General features: G+C 41.1%; 1 protein-coding gene across 1 annotated transcript; it reads left to right on the top strand.

Moving 5' to 3' along the window:
* Positions 1-2,687: 2,687 nt before the first annotated feature.
* Positions 2,688-9,000, top strand: otud3 (OTU deubiquitinase 3). Its single transcript, XM_014145723.3, has 8 exons — positions 2,688-2,818; positions 5,519-5,823; positions 6,084-6,232; positions 6,396-6,508; positions 7,061-7,183; positions 7,299-7,428; positions 7,718-7,908; positions 8,279-9,000. The coding sequence occupies exons 2-8, from the start codon at positions 5,615-5,617 to the stop codon at positions 8,435-8,437; spliced, it is 1,074 nt and encodes a 357-aa protein (XP_014001198.2). The 5' UTR covers positions 2,688-2,818; positions 5,519-5,614; the 3' UTR covers positions 8,438-9,000.
* Positions 9,001-18,224: the final 9,224 nt, after the last annotated feature.

The raw sequence follows: 18,224 nt of genomic DNA, 5'->3' as shown, positions 1-18,224 counted from the left end.
TCCAGAGTAAAGGTTCAGAGCTTGCGGTAGGAATCCGGAGATGTGGTAGAGTAAAAGCAGCCCGATATGCTCTGGGTTGATATCGCGCTGTGCAGACTGGCAGGAATTGACCGGGCTGATGCTGGCAGATTTCTGAGTTAATGGTGATGACCGCTAGCAGTGGCTAACTGACTACTAGCTAGTAACAATGAACCGTATAGGCTACACTTAGTAAAAGGGGCATCATGTTAACCTTGTTGTTGATCCTTACCTTCTCATAAAGGGCTAAGGTAATGAGTAGAGCAGGTATAGTACATCCCTTTACACTTTAAACAAAGCAGATAGCTGCTTTATGTACAAGATGTCAATGCATAAACAAATACAAGAAAATACATTCCTAGCTTGTAAACCGGAACACATCGTTTTAGTTTCTAATGCCAATCTCTAAAACAACTGGGGAGGTATACACTGGACTGTGTTTTCTTGTTTTTGTTATATAGACCTTCTTCTTTCTTTCCAATGCCTGCTGATGCACTTTTTGGTCCTGAGGCTACATCTGTGACAATGTCTGATGGTATTCTACACAGCAAACACTCTCTGTCCTCCTCAACCCACTCCTCCTCCACAAGACTCTTTCCAACTGCAATCTGTCATAAGGAGGAGAGGACTGGAAATGAGGGCCTGCATTGTGGGTCTACAAAATATAACACATTTTCACTTTATCCTGAGTCATACACTGTAACACACAGATTTCTGACATTAACATGATTCAGAGCTTGTTCGTTTGATGACTGTTGACCGTCATGTACCAACCAAATTTTCATATCTCAGTTGGTTGTTTTATAGCACAGAAAGCTTGATCTGAACTTAACCACAACTTTAATAAGTAGGCCTACACAATGACCAAAGATATGTAACTGTTGTAAAGATGATTGCCAAGGGCTTGTCTTTCCCTGTTAAAGTGCCCCACTCTATCCCCAATTTCTCTACATCAACATTAGCTAAATCATTCTTGCTTAGTGAAAATTAAGTAATTCATATTTATCAACACAGTTGAAGTAGGGGTTTTATTGTGAGCTGAACGTTTTACAAATAGGTCATTTTCAATAAAATGTCACAAAAAGGTGTAGATTTTTCTGTTGTGAGACAAGGAGACCCATAGCTCTGCTAAAACCATTGACAACTACGTGCTGTTTTCAAGGGATTGTTAAATACTAGTTAACTATTTGGTTGTAATATCACCACCTCCTGAAGAGCATAGTAAGACCTACACATTTCTGATTATTCCATGCAAAACTATTGCGCACATTTAGCTCTATCATCAGTTATACAACATCAATTGATCATGTCATTTCAGATATGTAGGGTAGCCTCATGATATCTCTCAATATAGGCCACCATTAATTGGATATTTGAGTGATATTTAATACAAGTGAACTATACCTGACAAGTATGAGTGGTTTAGGTTAATTTCCCATCTTTTGTGGACTATCAAACAGCAGAAGGGCCATTTACCGTGTTACATAGCCGCGGGAAGTAGGGGTGCTGAGGGTGCTGTAGCACCCCCTGAAAACCATAATTTAAAACATATATTAATATAAAGATATATATAATATATATATATACATATATATATATATTCACAAAAGTAGTGCACTGGGCCTTTACTAGTATCAGCAGACCAATATAGACATCTGCAGGATTCAGCAGTTGGAATTGTACGAGTTGTGGCCCTGCCCCTTTCTCTGCTATTGTCATTCTAATAGAATCCAGAAAGAACAAAACCCAGTCCTCAAAGGTGTAATGTGATGGACAAAGACACAAAACATCCACATCAAATTAAATACTTTTTTGGTCAAATAACATGGAAAATATTACTATAACATCCTTACAAACCACTTAATGTACGCTAAATGTACATTACTGTTTTGTACATAGGCTGGTCATCTAGGTTTGGTACCTGTAGACTTGAGTACGTTGAGACATCAAGTGGATTGTGATGATATGTGGCTCAGTTGGTAGAGCATGGTGCTTGCAACACTAGGGTTATGGGTTTGATTCCCATGGGAGACCAGTACTAAAATGTATGCACTTACTACTATAAATTGCTCTTGATAAGAGCACCTACTAACATGTAAAATAATTTAATAGACCATTTCAGTTAACACATAGAAATAAGTTTCAATTGCTAAATATTTAAAGGAAGTGGAAAACAAATCAAGCAAATATTTTTATATTCCACAAGTATTACTAGATGAACTGATTAGTACAAATAATTATCAGACTCAAATTACAAATGCTGGTAAATACATTTAGTAAAAACATTTTCACAAAAGTAGTGCACTGTTCCTTAACTGGTCTTGTTTTAACAGACCAATATAGACATCTTCAGCGTGGGCATTTTCTTTTCTGCATCATTGATGTTTACTCATCATGAAAAGCATGCAATTACTTGCAGTATAAGTCTGATGATACGGCTAAATGTGCGCAATTGTTTTGCATTGAATAATTGGACATTTGTAGTTGCTGACTATGCTCAATAGGTGACGATATTAAAACTAAATAGTTATAACATGTATTTAACAATCCCTAGAAAACGGCAAGTAGTTAGTCAATGGTTTTAGTGGAGCTGGGGGTCTACTTGCAGCCAAATCAAACGTATTGTGACGTTTTATTGAAAACGACCTGTTGATATGATTTGATGCACTCACACTTCCGTACTCGGAGATGGTGGCGCTGAACAGCAATTGTAAACAAGCTCATGAGTCAGATTTTATTTAGGCAAAAATAACGTAGTATAGGACGTTTGTTGAGTATCATCGGGTGTTCTCTGTGGAATGTGAGTAACTTGTTACCTTCGTTATATTCTGATGGCTTGACATGTATTCACTGTTGTGTTTAACTCGAAATCAGCGAGAACGAGACTGGAGCTAGCCAACAAACCTATCCATTAGCATTAGCAGCTAACGTTTGCAAATTAGTTACCTAGCTAAATAGTCGGCTAACCTAGCTTTCTTGCAGTCATATCCAGCAGACATAACAGTTGCTCGCTAGCTAGCTAGTTGCTGATCAGCTAATGCAATTAGCTATAGCTAGCTACGGTAACGCGTCAACTGGCCATACCACTAACGTTAGGCTGAACACATGAAATGTTTAACAACGCTTTTTTCCCTGATAGTTGTAGTTCATTACATCCGCCGTGCAGCCCAGTTTCACAATACTACCATATGTCCCAGCTTCTTAAAGTAGTCACGAAAAAACAGGCCTTATTTTGGGGCATTTTTCACCCTGCCAGCTTCTATTAGTTCTATTGAACACCGTGGCACCAGCTCGCCTCCTGAACCTTCTATTCAATTAATTTGCTATGGCCTCGCTCTAGTGTTCCAGTTTAGCCAACGTTCTTTTGCCGTTTTTCAGCCTTGGGTGAATTTAGACTCGTTCTATTGTCCAGCCTACTAACGTAGGCTCGCTCTAGCTTGTCGAAATCAACCCGTCACAGAATAAGGCATTAGAATATAATGTATACTAATATAATTAGTAGTTTAATAGGATCTCTATGCCCTGTCAGCTGTTGCTGTTATCCAGGATGTCAGGTCTACCAGCTAGCTAGCATGACAGGTCCTTGATCATGACTCTCAGTTCCATTACATTACACATACACTACATGACCAAAAGTATGTGGACACCTGCTCAAACATCTCATTCCAAAATCATGGGCATTAATATGGAGTTGGTCTCGTTTTGATGCTGTAACAGCATCCACTCTCCACTCACGCTTTCAAAGATTTGGAACATTGCTGAGGGGACTTGCTTCCATCAGCCACAAGAACATTAGTGGGGTCAGGCACTGATGTTGGGTGATTAGGCCTGGCTCGCAGTCGGTGTTCCAATTCATCCCAAAGTTGTTCGATGGAGTTGAGGTCAGGGGCTCTGTGCATGCCAGACAAGTGTTTCCTCACCGATCTCGACAAACCTTTTCTGTATGGACCTCGCTTTGTGCACGGGGGCATTGTCATGCTGAAACAGGAAAGGGCCTTCCCCAAACTGTTGCCACAAAGTTGGAAGCACAGAGTTGTCTAGAATGTCATTGTATACTGTAGCGTTAAGATTTCCCTTCACTGAAACTGAGGGGCCTAGCCCGAACCATGAGAAACAACCCCAGACCATTATTCCTCCTCCACCACCAAACTTTACAGTTGGCATAATGCCTTGGGCCAGATTCATCCGTCAGACTGCCAGATGGTGAACCGTAATTCGTCACTCCAGAGAACGCGTTTCCACTGCTTCAGAGACCAATGTTGGCGAGATTTACACCACTCCATCTGACGCTTGGCCTTACGCATGGTGATCTTAAGCTTGTGTGCAGCTGCTCAGCCACGGAAACCCATTTCATCGAGCTCCTGACGAACAGTTGTTGTGCTGACGTTGCTTCCAGAGGCAGTTCTGTGAGCTTGTGTGGCTTACCACTTCGCAGCTGAGCCATTGTTGCTGTTATTCCACTTTTTTCCACGTCACAATAACAGCACTTACAGTTGACCTGGGCAGCTCTAGGAGAGGAGAAATTTTACAAACTGACTTGTTGGAAATGTGGTGATGGTGCCACTTTGAAAGTCACTCAGCTCTTCAGTAAGGCCGTTCTACTGCCAATGTTTGTCTATGGAGATTGCATGGCGGTGTGCTCGATTTTATACACCTGTCAGCAACAGGTGTATCTGAAATAGTCGAGTACACTAATTTGAAGGGGTGTCCACATACTTTTGTATATATAGTGTAAGTCATTGGATGAAGGTGTCTTCTCTACGGAGTAGTTTTGTTAACCGCCCAACGCATCGTTTGCGGTACGATTTTGGAAGCATAAGGATCTTATCTTTCATATCAGCGAGAAATAATAATACAAGGAAAGGTTAAATAGATACACCTTTTAATAGGGCTTAGGGTTAACTCAGTGTTCCCACGTTACAGCGCTTGTTTATGGAAAACAGACGTGCTATCTAGTGTGCTCCAAACACCTGTTTCTGAGGATAAACTTCCCGAGTTATCAGAAGTGTAGTTTTGTGGATTGAGGCACCCATAGATGTATTGATCTGTGCAAAACTCCTACGGTAAGTATATATATTTTAATTTTAAGATTTATTTCTCGCTTATGAAAGATACGGGCCGTATGTTTCAAAAGCTATATCACAAGCGATGATTATTGATGTTTCTGAACAATAAAAAACAGCGTTGGGATTGTAGTTCACATGAGTCAGTCGTGGGCGAAGCTGAAGGCAGAAAGCAGTAGGGGGAAGGCAGAATGCCGCCTACAGTTTGAGAGCTAGACAGCTACATCATAATTAGCTAACCCATTTGGAATTGCAATTGCCTGCTGTGCCACGTATCAACTGACTGTAACTAGCTAATATGAACCATCTTTTTGTAGCTGGCTACTGTCCCAGTTAGTGAATGTGAAAGTAACTGAGTTGTTACACGTTGTAGCTAATTTTCTAAGTTGCATTCAAACTCTCATCTCTATTCTTTCCCTCCTCTTTCTGAAACACAGGATTCCACCTGTGTGGAAGTAACCCAACTGCATGTGCCAGTGAGTGACTGAGAGATCTACTGCATCTAAAGATCTGTGTATGTAGGCCCGGCAGCCATGTCTCGGAAGCAGACAGGAAAGCCAGTGCGTGGCGGAAACAGGAAGTGTGACGCGGAGCGGAAGCGGGATGAGCGGTCCGCGCGCAGGGCAATCGCAAAGGACCGTAAGAACCGGCCCCAGGACAGGGATGATGGAGAGGAATTCGTCAGCTTCTCCAACCAGCTCCATGCGCTGGGTCTTAAACTGAGAGAGGTGCCTGGAGATGGGTAAGATTCAGTGAGAGAAGGACCACATTCCAGGCTGACTACATTGCAGACACTTGCCAGACCTCACAACTCAATAGGTATTTAACATCAGCTAAGCACATCATATGATATAGCATTCTGATGCCAGACAGTAATTGATGACGTGGCATGTAATCATTGGTTGATGCAATGCAAAGTCTGCAATGTAGTCAGCCTGGAATGCCACCAAAGTGCTTTTATAAATGTCTGTTATAACGTTGACTAGTGTGTCCGTCCTGTAGTAATTGCCTGTTCCGGGCTCTGGGTGACCAGTTGGAGGGACACTCTCGGGGACACCTGCGCCTGCGCCAGGAGACTGTGCAGTACATGATGTCACACCGGCAGGATTTTGAGCCCTTTGTGGAGGATGATGTGCCCTTCGCACAGCATTGTAAGGAAACGGCCCAATATGATAGAAACCAAATACTATTTGCATGTGAAAATGTTGTTGGCTGCCCAAGTTTCTGATAGCATGCAAGTCATCCTAAATATTGTCTTTAAAGGTCTTGTCACTAATGTTTCCCTCTGTTGTTATGATGTTCTCTTCCTCTCAGTGTCAAACCTCTCCCAGCCTGGCACTTTTGCTGGCAATGATGCCATCGTGGCGTTCGCCCGCAGCCAACAGCTTAAAGTGGTCATTCATCAGCTCAACACCCCACTGTGGGAGGTAGTAACCTCAATGACACCCTATTGCCCATATAGTTTACTACTTTGGGCTAGAGATATTAAGCTGTATAAAGGGTATAGCAGTGCACAATTGGGTAAACACTTTATTTTACTATTTGTTTGTTTTTAAAGGAGATCCCAATCTCATTAAGTAGGCCTATTTTTATAGTTTATTATAATTTTTTTCTGAAAGAACAATAGGAAAGTAGATAAAGGCGTAGTACAAAATAGAAAGTGGGGGACTTCATGTCCGTTCTGAATTAAATTGAGAAATGCAGGTCTATTTAATCTGGAACATGAATTGAAATAGTCGCACAGACTCAGGAAACTGATACAGAATTGGGATTTGAGTGCAGAGCCATTGAAGGGTATATATGAAAAAGTCAGCGAGGAGAGGCATGAATCCCCTGTTGCGAGGTGGTATATGTGGTCCTACCACTAGACCACATTCTGGCACACTACTGTTTTTTAAACTGAAGTCCTCTTCTAATGAAACAGAATGTACGAAATACCCCTATTGATAGGTCCTACTCATTATGTTTCCTCAATTCAGATAAATGGCTCTGAGAAGCTGGTTGGCCGAGAGCTACACATTGCCTATCGCTATGGAGACCATTACGACAGTGTAAGACCATTCGGTGACAACTCTGAGAGCCCTGCTCAGCTGCGTATAGAGGTACGAAAACGACCCTTTCAGCTAAAAACACACTACCAAATATTTTGACCTTTTTGGATTAGTTCTATTCTCACAATATCCTTTATCTCCCCCCACCCCACTCTTGTCCCTCCAGAATCTACATAATTCGAGTGGGCAGCGTGAGTTTGGTGACAGCCAGACAGACAGACGGAAAGCCCCCTCGCCCACCTCCTCAGAGGAGGACAATGTCATCCTAAATTCCCTGAAGAACATGGGCCCGAACTGTGAGTGTCTTCTCCCCCAGTGCATTCTGATTATCAGTGTCTACTAGCTGTTTGGGGTCCTTTTCTAACCCCAACTCCTATCAAACTTTAATTTGTCTGCAGTCTTAGCCTACCTCTTATAATAAACATTGCTAATAAATACAATTGATGTTTATTGGCTGTTTTGGGGATTTCCATCTTTTAGAGGGAGCTACCAACCAAAAGCCCTTTGATAATGATCAACAGGAGCATCTGATGTGATATATTCACTGCAGCTGACCCCATGTGTTTTGTGTGCCATGTCTCTCAGGTGAAGAGGAGAATCTGTTTCAGCTGAGTGTCGCCACAATCAACGCCGGGTGGCTGTTGGATTCTGAGCTATCAGCCCAAGTGTGTCACGGCCAGTGTGCCTCGGGATCATGCTCTGCGTGTAGAGAGGCAGCGACAGAATGCAGTGATCACAAACTTCCACCTGATGGAGGCAACCTACACAAATCCAAGGTAAGATGCTCAAATTCTAATTCCTTATAAATATATATTCTTTGGTAATTTAACACATTCTATTCAGACAGTAAGGAAATGAGATGGAGAGACAGGCAAGTTGGAGAAACAGTGGGATAGGTGAACACATGGATTGAACCCTGGTCTCATGTGGGGAGTTGTAATAGTATATGTGACGTGCCGGAGAGTGTTATCGCTATACAATGGCTCTGCACTCAAATCCCAATTCTGTATCAGTATCCTGAGTCTGTGCGACTATTTCAATTCAAGTTCCAGATTAAATAGACCTGCATTTCTCAATTTAATTCAGAATGGACATGAAGTCCCCCCCTTTTCATCTTGACCCCCTGATTTTCAACCTCTCTGTCAGGCTTCAAACAAGCTGAGGAAAGAGCAGCAGCACTTGTTGAAGAAAAAGCGACAAGAGGAAAGACATCGACAGAAGGTTCTTCAGAGCAAAGGAACACCTGACCAGAACCTCTCGGAGCCGGTCACTCTAGTGCCAGCTCTAAATACACTTAGTATATAGACAGAGCATGGCCAAATAAAGCAGTGGATGACAATATTTTGCACACAGAATCAATCTCAATCTCACTGGATGACTTTCATATACCCTTTTAGTTTCTTTGCAAATGTATAGTGCCTGCGATAGGGTGTGTGTGAATGTGTTCAGGGTTGTGGTTGACTATGAGAATGATGGTTGGTGACCCAGGATGGTGTACATAGTTTCCTCTGTAGAGTCAATACAGTGTGTCTCTTTCTATGCTGGTGAATGAGGGCTGATGTTGACATTGACCATGCACTACATCTTGGCCTCAGTTCGTTTTGTGTTGAATTTCACTGATTACAGCCAAAGAAGAAAGGAAAGGGAAGAGGGAGACATTGTAAATGGAATGAAATGTTTTGTGAACAATACTGAAATTGTTTAGGTGACTTGTAATGAATTTATATTTTATCTGGTTAATGGCAGTTCCAGTATTATTGATCAGGTTTAAAGAAATGCTTCAGTTGGAAAATTTGCTTTTGAATGATTGTGAAGCACTCTGTCTGGTATGACATGTAATGTGGCAATAAATGAAAATCTTTACAGTATTTGATTTCATTAATATTTTTGTGAAATATCTCTTAAATGTATATATTTTTTTGATTAAGTACAGTATGTCAATGACTGAATCAATAGATCTCTTCAATAGCTGATACAAGATAGCATATTACATTCTGGTAGGCTGCACTGTTATTTTCTGTGATAATTTGGGCAATAGTTTGGCCAATGATCTACTCAAATTACAAGTATGTTCTATAAAACTGATTGATTATTTTACCATGGATAATGTCGATTGGAGCAGTATCAATGTTCAGGATGTTGACTGACTCCTCCCCTTTACTGTGTCACAATAAGGGTGCATATATGACATCAGTGGTCCAGGCTGCAAGCATAGAACAGTTTCACTCATAAAATCATTATTATGGCTCAAGGTTAATACACTCTCCAATGATGTTCTGAATCTGCAAGGTGGTGAGTACCTCTTCATGAGAACTGTATTGATTTTAATTTGTAGCATTGGTGATGTGGTTCTGAGAGCAACGTGTGAGAAGCATAATGGTATTAAACAATTTAGGATCAGGTGAATATAGGAAGCTAGAGGTCAAGCAGCATTTTCTAAAGCTATAGTAATACTGGATTTTGATTGTCATGTTTTGTTTTACATAAATCAAATTCTCTTTGTATTTGTATTGATTATGGTTCCCCATTAGCTATCCTGGGGTCCGGCAAAATTAAGGCAGTTATACAATTTAAAAAAAACATTACAATACATTCATTACAGAATTCACAACGTGTGTGCCCTCAGGCCTATACTCCACTACAACATATCTACAAAACAAAATCCATGTGTACGTGTGTGTGTATAGTGCATATGTTATTATGTGTGCCTGCATGTGTCTGTGCCTATGTTTGTGTTGCTTCACAGTCCTCACTCTTCCATAAGGTGTATATTTATCTGTTTTTTAAATCTGATTATACTGCTTGCATCAGTTACCTGATGTGGAATAGAGTTCCATGTAGTGATGGCTCTATGTCGTACTGTGCACCTGCCGTAGTCTGTTCTGGACTTGGGGACTGTGAAGAGACCTCTGGTGGCATGTCTTGTGGGGTATGCATGGGTGTCTGAGCTGTGTGCTAGTCGTTTAAACAGACAGCTTGGTGCTTTCAACATGTCAATACCTCTCACAAATACAAGTAGTGATGAAGTCAATCTCTCCTCTACTTTAAGCCAGGAGAGATTGACATGCATATTATTCATGTTTGCTCTCTGTGTACCTCCAAGTGCCATCCGTGCTGCCCTGTTCGGAGCCAATTGCAATGTTCCTAAGTCCCTCTTTGTGGCACCTGACCACACAACTGAACAGTAGTCCAGGTGCGACAAAAGTAGACCCTGTAGGACCTGCCTTGTTGATAGTGCTGTTAAGAAAGTAGAGGAGCGCTTTATTAAGGACAGACTTCTCCCCATCTTAGCTACTGTTGTATCAATATTTTTTTGACCATGACAGTTTACAATCCAGGGTTACTTCAAGCAGTTTAGTCACCTCAACTTGCTCAATTGCCACATTATTAAACTACAAGATTTAGTTGAGATTTAGGGTTTAGTGAATAATTTGTCCTAAATACAATGCTTTCAGTTTTAGAAATATTTAGGACTAACTTATTCCTTGCCACCCATTCTGAAACTAACTGCAGCTCTTTGTTAAGTGTTGTCATTTCAGTTGCTGTAGTAGCTGATGTGAGTTGAGTCATCCGCATACATAGACACACTGGCTTTACTAGAATTCCTGATTCTACCTGGATTATGTTGTAGAGGTCTCGATTAAAGAACACCCGCTGTGTTCTGTTAGACAGGTAACTCTTTATCCACAATATAGCAGGGGGTGTAAAGCCATAACACATATTTTTCCAGCAGCAGACTATGATCGATAGGTATCGTATTTTAAATTGATCAACTGTCGAAACAAAATGGCACTGCACACTGTTAGACCTCATTCCACTTATTTTTAGTGTTGAAGCATCATCCAAATAGTTGTTTTGGTCAGAGTTCCATTCCTGAAATTTGTTTGGCTGGCTTAGTTGCTTGCATGAGCCATTTAGTGGTAGTGGCCTGACTATGTGCTTTAAAACGTCCCCACAAGAAACTCTACAGCCATCTCATGTCTTTGTGGGCTATACACCAGGTCCGGTGTTTCTTCTTTGACCGAGACGCTCACCAACAGAAAGATTGATTATGCCTTGATCACGCCAACAGTGTTATTGCGCAAAATGATATGCAGCAATCATCTGGATATGTGTGCAACAGAAATTCAATATTCCTCAGTATTTGAAAAATCTTTCCAACATACCCGGACTTGGTAATCACCAAGCCTTGGTGTGAAAGGGCAAAATATAATGATCTGATCATCCTATATATCCAGTACATGTCACGACTCATACCGAGGGTGGCTCCTCTCCCTGTTCCGGTGGTGCTCGGCGGTCGTCATCACCGGCCTATTAGCTGCCACTGATCCCTTTTTCCTTCTCTGTTTGTTTTGACTAATTAGTTTCACCTGTTTTCGTTTAGGCTTATTAGTTGGGCTATTTAAGCCAGTAGGCCCGCCTGCTCTGTGTGCGGGCTTAATTATTTCCTTCCACTGTGTTGTGTGTGTTGGATAAGTGTACTTTGGGCATTTTGTGTTTTGTGCGCCCGGCATTTTTGGCGTATACGTTTGTGTGTAATAAAACGCTATATTGAACTTTTCTGCCTCCTGCGCTTGACTCCGCACCCCCTACGCCCAAAGCGTGAGAGTACAGCTGTCTGTACCCAGCACACTGGCACGGGAAACTCTGAGGGTCCAGAATAGGCTATTTAATACAATGTTTCAAGTTCGCTAGCGACAGCTTCTGGCTGGACCCAGTTGATGATTTTATACAATGTTGGACTTCACTAGTGATAACTCAAGACAGAAAGAAAGGGCGGCAGACAGGCGGAGTAGAGAGATAAATGTGATTGAAAGAACCAGAATTTTTATTTGTCGGCTTTAGGCCTATTTATTTTACTTAGTTAATGATGAAAGTCATAGGCCTACTGCTGCATTGGTCTATATGCTATCTCTGAGTTCTATGTGCTCATTTCGTTAGCTGCCAATGGACCACAGGTCAAGGGCTGGCAGAGGTCAGTAATCCAGGGCAGAGTCCGAATGGTACAGAACGGCAAGCAGGCTCAGGGTCAGGGCAGGCAGATGTCAGTAATCCAGGGTGGTGTGACAAGGTACAGAACGGCAGACAGGCTCAGGACAGGCAGAATGGTCAAAACCGGGAAAACAGGAACTAGAGCGAGACAGGAGCACAGGAAAAATGGTGGTAGGCTTGATGAAACAAAACGAACTGGCAACAGACAGAGAACACATGTATAAATACACTGGGGATAATGGGGAAGATGGTCGACATCTGGATGGGGGTGGAGACAAGCACAAAGACAGGTGGAACAGATCAGGGTGTGACACACACCTGCTTCTCTGAACCACTTGACTTTCAAGAATGTATAAAGACTGAACACGTAATGACGCCAAGATGTATTACACAACATGTCTATGGCTATAACCATGTAAATACAAGGTGTATAAGTGCCTATGACTATGTGAACAACATAAAGTTACTTGTTCTTTAACATTGTTCCCAAATAATTTTATGACACATAAGCATGTGCAAGTACAGTATGTGTTGTAGACAATTAATTTGTAATAAAGGTTATAAAAGTAAACACATACAGTACAACTAATACAAAAATACACTTTTGCATAAGTAAATGAACATATAAACATGTTCTACACTACTACTTTAGCAATTCAACAACCTATGGCCTCCCAGGGGGCGCAGTGGTCTAAGGCACTGCATCTCAGTGCAAGAGGTGCCACTACAGTCCCTGGTTTGAATCTAGGCTGTATCACATCCGGCCATGATTGGGAGTCCCATAAGGAAGCGCACAGTTGGCCCAGTGTTGTCTAGGTTTGGCCGGGGTAGGTCGTCATTGTAAATAATAACTGACTTGCCTAGTTAAATAAAGGTTACATGTAGCTTCTTCGTCATCTAGGCTTTCTGTAATCTTTTCCCTGTCCAAGCTAGTGACATCTAGGCCAACTAGAACAATGAGACAGATATTTCACTGGATGTATAAATGTGAAGTATCCAGTTGGCATTTCCACTCACTACAAAATATGGTGATGAAAGGAAGCCCAGTGGGAGAAGATGGATTTTGGCTGACATTCTGCAAATTTTCTCATCAATGAAATATTTGATCTCCATATGGTTTTCTGTTTCCAAAACTATAATCTGTAACAACAGAGTAGACTGGGTTTTGTAGACTTTACCCTTTGCCAAAGTTTCAAAAAATGGCATTGTTTAGGAGTGCAACGGCAAATTTAGTTATTACACAAGCGCACTTCACAGAGTAGGCTTTTCCTAATGTAAATTTGCAAATAAATGCTAAACGCGCCAATAGGATCTCACTAACTCATGCTTGGCTCTGCCCACGTCCTTGCTTGTTCTGCCCACTATTATTAATTTGCTCCCATTGGAAACAACAGACTCTGGTCTGTCTTGGGTTAAAATCTTTGCATGCAACGAACTTCGGCTGAAGTAGCTAGTCAATTTTCTTTAAAAGCACAATTGCGAATGTTTGCAGAAAAAAACAATATCACATTTTTCTACAGCCCGCCCGAAAACTTAATCGTCTTCAGAATTTTATGTGGAGATTTTTTTAAGCACGTTTTTGGGTGAGTCTGGCCACTACCACTATATGGCTAATGCAAGCAACTAAGCCTGCCAAAGAAATATCAGGAATGGAACTCTGACCAAAAAAACTGTCTGGATGATGCTTCAACACTAAAAGTAAGTTGGCTGGATGTCCTTTGGCTGGTGGACCATTCTTGATACACAGGGGAAACTGTTGAGCGTGCAGTTATTGACATTCACAAGCCGGTGCGCCTGGCACCTACTACCATACTGTGTCCAAAAGCGCTTAAATATTTTGGCTTGCCCATGGCACACATACACAATCCATGTCTCAATTCTCTCAAGGGGGGGTTTGTACTTCAAAATCGTTTTGTTGAAGTAACTTAAAAAGTTGGGATGAGACAGATTACATTTTTTTGTTGAGCAAAACTAGTTGCATCCAGGGAACGTTTAAAAAAAATGGTGACATAAACTGGTTTCTTTGAGAATTACAGGAGTGGGGCATTTAACCCCATGCCACCCTACATTAGGAGGTGGAGTAAGTTCTCTCAGGTACAAAGGCCCAACTGATTCAATAATTTACCTATTAAAATCCAGGCATAAAAATCACACAGTGAATTTAAGAAAGTGTTAATTTTAAGAAAAAATGTTCTGTTTTTTAGTAGAAACATCACCATGTGAAGATATTTGTAAGTAAGTATATATGTACAGTATATATTATAGGTACATATTTGTATTACTTGTATTAGTAATTGTAGCAGTAGTTTTTATTAGCTGTAGGCCTATTAGTAGTTGTACAAAAATTACTTTATTATGCTCTTAATGTATGCTTTTGTATTATTATTATTTAATTGTTATTATTATAAGATAGTAGTTGCCATTATTCTTGTAACAGAGTATTATTTTATTTTTACAGTCTTAAAAATGAAATGGTGCATCTCAAAAGATTTTATCCTGCAAAATGTCAAATAAATAATGTAAATAAATATAATTAAAGAATTTTAATAGATATAATTGATTTATTTCACAATTAAATGTGTTCTATATAATCAACTAAAGGCAGTTTAGTCAGTTTCTCATTAATGATCATGACTGACCTTTTTAAAAAGGCAGCTACAGTGGCTTGCAAAAAGTATTCACCCCCTTGGCATTTTTCCTATTTTGTTGCCTTACAACCTGGAATTAAAATGGATTTTTGGGGGGGTTGTATCATTTGATTTACACAACATGCCTACCACTTTGAAGACACAAAATATTTTTTATTGTAAAACAAACAAGACATAAGACAAAAAAAACAGAACATTTGCACGTGCATAACTATTCACTCCCCCAAAGTCAATACTTTGTAGAGCCACCTTTTGCAGCAATTACAGCTGCAAGTCTCCTGGGGTATGTCTCTATAAGCTTGGCACATCTAGCCACTGGGATTTTTGCCCATTCTTCTTGGCAAAACTTCTCCAGCTCCTTCAAGTTGGATGGGTTCCGCTGGTGTACAGCAATCTTTAAGTCATACCACAGATTCTCAATTGGATTGAGGTCTGGGCTTTGACTAGGCCATTCCAAGACATTTAAATGTTTCCCCTTAAGCCACTCGTGTGTTGCTTTAGCAGTATGCTAGGGTCATTGTCTTGCTGGAAGGTGAACCTCAGTCCCAGTCTCAAATCTCTGGAAGACTGAAACAGGTTTCCCTCAAGAATTTCCCTGTATTTAGCGCCATCCATCATTCCTTCAATTCTGATCAGTTTCCCATTCCCTGCCGACGAAAAACATCCCCACAGCATGATGCTGCCACCACCATGCTTCACTGTGGGGATGGTGTTCTCGGGGTGATGAAAGGTGTTGGGTTGGCACCAGACATAGTGTTTTCCTTGATGGCCAAAAAGCTCAATTTTAGTTTCATCTGACCAGAGTACCTTCTTCCATATGTTTGGGGAGTCTCCCACATGCCTTTTGGCGAACACCAAACATGTTTGCTTATTTTTTTCTGGCCACTCTTCCGTAAAGCCCAGCTTAAAGTGGTCCTATGGACAGATACTCCAATCTCCGCTGTGGAGCTTTGCAGCTCCTTCAGGATTATCTTTGGTCGCTTTGTTGCCTCTCTGATTAATGCCCTTCTTGCCTTGTCTGTGAGCTTTGGTGAGCGGCCCTCTCTTGACAGGTTTGTTGTGGTGCCATATTCTTTCAATTTTTTAATAATGGATTTAATGGTGCCCGATGGGATGTTCAACGTTTTGGATATTTTTTTATAATCCAACCCTGATCTGTACTTCTCCACAACTTTGGCCTGGCCTGTTTGGAGAGCTCCTTGGTCTTCCTAGTGCCACTTGCTTGGTGGTGCCCCTAGCTTAGTGGTGTTGCAGACTCTGGGGCCTTTCAGAACAGGTGTATATATACTGAGATCATGTAACAGATCATGTGACACTTATATTGCACACAGGTGGACTTTATTTAACTAATTATGTGACTTCTGAAGGTAATTGGTTGCACCAGATCTTATTTAGGGGCTTTATAGCAAAGGGGGTGAATACATATGCACGCACCACTTTTGTGTTTTGAATTTATTTTTATTTTTTGAAACAAGTCATTTTTTTCATTTCACTTCACCAATTTGGACAATTTTGTGTATGTCCATTACATGAAATCCAAATAAATATCCATTTAAATTATAGGTTGTAATGCAACAAAATAGTAAAAACACCAAGTGGGGTGAATAGTTTTGCTAGGCACTGTACCTTGAAACCAGACTGAAAGGGGTGGACCTGTGATTTTGGTCAGATGTCCTGTTGTTGCCCATGGTAACCCATTGCATCACACTAATGGTGATGTCTTAAAGGATATGTGATGTCTGAATCCTACAAGTGTATTTCCCATGGTAACCCATTGCATCTTAATGAAGATGACGATGATGATAATAATAATAATGAGAGAGCTTTCATAATTAAAAATCTCAAAGTGCTACATAAGCAAAAAACAAACAAGCAATATATCATGACAGGTCAGGTCAACCAACAGAGGCCAAGTCTTTGAATGCTGCATCTTCTGCAGATGGAGAGGGTCGGTTCATGGCTTGAGCGGAGGGAGCTAGTCAGAGGATGGTAAATGATGGTGATGGAGTCTGCTGGTGATCTTGTAAAGAGTCATATAGTCACTGGACTTCTCCTCTTCCACTCTGTGAAGCACCCACTTGGGTGATGCCTCGGCAGCTCTGGGTCCTCTCTACGAGCCCTCTGCCTCAACACTGAATTCTTCCATCTCCCATTCCTCTCACGCTTCAAGCAACTCCTTACATCATATTCTCAAAAGATCAGGAACTGTCAGCCAGGTCAAATAAAAAAGCTGGCTCTGCATCTGTCCTCGTGCTCCTAGACCTTAGTGCTGCTTTTGATACCATCGATCACCACATTCTTTTGGAGAGATTGGAAACCCAAATTGGTCTACACGGACAAGTTCTGGCCTGGTTTAGATCTTATCTGTCGGAAAGATATCAGTTTGTCTCTGTGAATGGTTTGTCCTCTGACAAATCAACTGTAAATTTCGGTGTTCCTCAAGGTTCCGTTTTAGGACCACTATTGTTTTCACTATATATTTTACCTCTTGGGGATATCATTCGAAAACATAATGATAACTTTCACTGCTATGCGGATGACACACAGCTGTACATTTCAATGAAACATGGTGAAGCCCCAAAATTTCCCTTGCTGGAAGCATGTGTTTCAGACATAAGGAAGTGGATGGCTGCAAACTTTCTACTTTTAAACCCGGACAAAACAGAGACGCTTGTTCTAGGTCCCAAGAAACAAAGAGATCTTCTGTTGAATCTGACAATTAATCTTGATGGTCGTACAGTCATCTCAAATAAAACTGTGAAGGACCTCGGCGTTACTCTGGACCCTGATCTCTTTTTTGACGAACATATCAAGATTGGTTCAAGGACAGCTTTTTCCATCTGCGTAACATTGCAAAGATTAGACGTTTTCTGTCAAAAATTGATGCAGAAAAATTAATCCATGCTTTTGTTACTTCTAGGTTAGACGACTGCAATGCTCTACTTTCTGGCTACTCGGATAAAGCACAAAATAAACTTCAGTTAGTGCTAAATACGGCTGCTAGAATCCTGAATAGTACCAAAAAATATGATCATATTACTCCAGTGCTAGCCTCCCTACACTGGCTTCCTGTTAAGGCAAGGGCTGATTTCAAGGTTTTACTGCTAACCTATAAAGCATTACATGGGCTTGCTCCTACCTATCTTTCCGATTTGGTCCTGCCGTACATACCTACACGTACGCTACGGTCACAAGACGCAGGCCTCCTAATTGTCCCTAGAATTTCTAAGCAAACAGCTGGAGGCAGGGCTTTCTCCTATATAGCTCCATATCCATATCATCGTTCAGCCACGACTCGGTGAAACATAAGATATAACAGTTTTTAATGTCCCATTTGTAGGATAATCGTAATTGTAGATCATCAATGTTATTTTCCAATGATTGCATGTTAGCACGTAGAATTGATGGCAGTGGGAGTTTACTCCCTCGCCTACGGATTCTCAAAAGGAAGC

The sequence above is a fragment of the Salmo salar genome, chromosome 15 (genome assembly GCF_965601325.2).
Source record: "Salmo salar chromosome 15, fSalSal1, whole genome shotgun sequence".
NCBI classification, from domain to species: domain Eukaryota; kingdom Metazoa; phylum Chordata; class Actinopteri; order Salmoniformes; family Salmonidae; genus Salmo; species Salmo salar.
The sequence above is the reverse complement of the archived record's forward strand: the minus strand, read 5'-3'. Positions and strand labels throughout refer to the sequence as shown.

What these genes read in the sequence shown, in the direction of transcription:
- otud3 (XM_014145723.3), top strand. Translation starts at nt 5,615, where the DNA reads ATGTCTCGGAAGCAGACAGGAAAGCCAGTGCGTGGCGGAAACAGGAAG. An exon ending in TGTGCCCTTCGCACAGCATT is followed by an intron (nt 6,233 to 6,395) that starts GTAAGGAAACGG and finishes TCTTCCTCTCAG; the next exon opens with TGTCAAACCTCTCCCAGCCT. An exon ending in GCAACCTACACAAATCCAAG is followed by an intron (nt 7,909 to 8,278) that starts GTAAGATGCTCA and finishes CCTCTCTGTCAG; the next exon opens with GCTTCAAACAAGCTGAGGAA.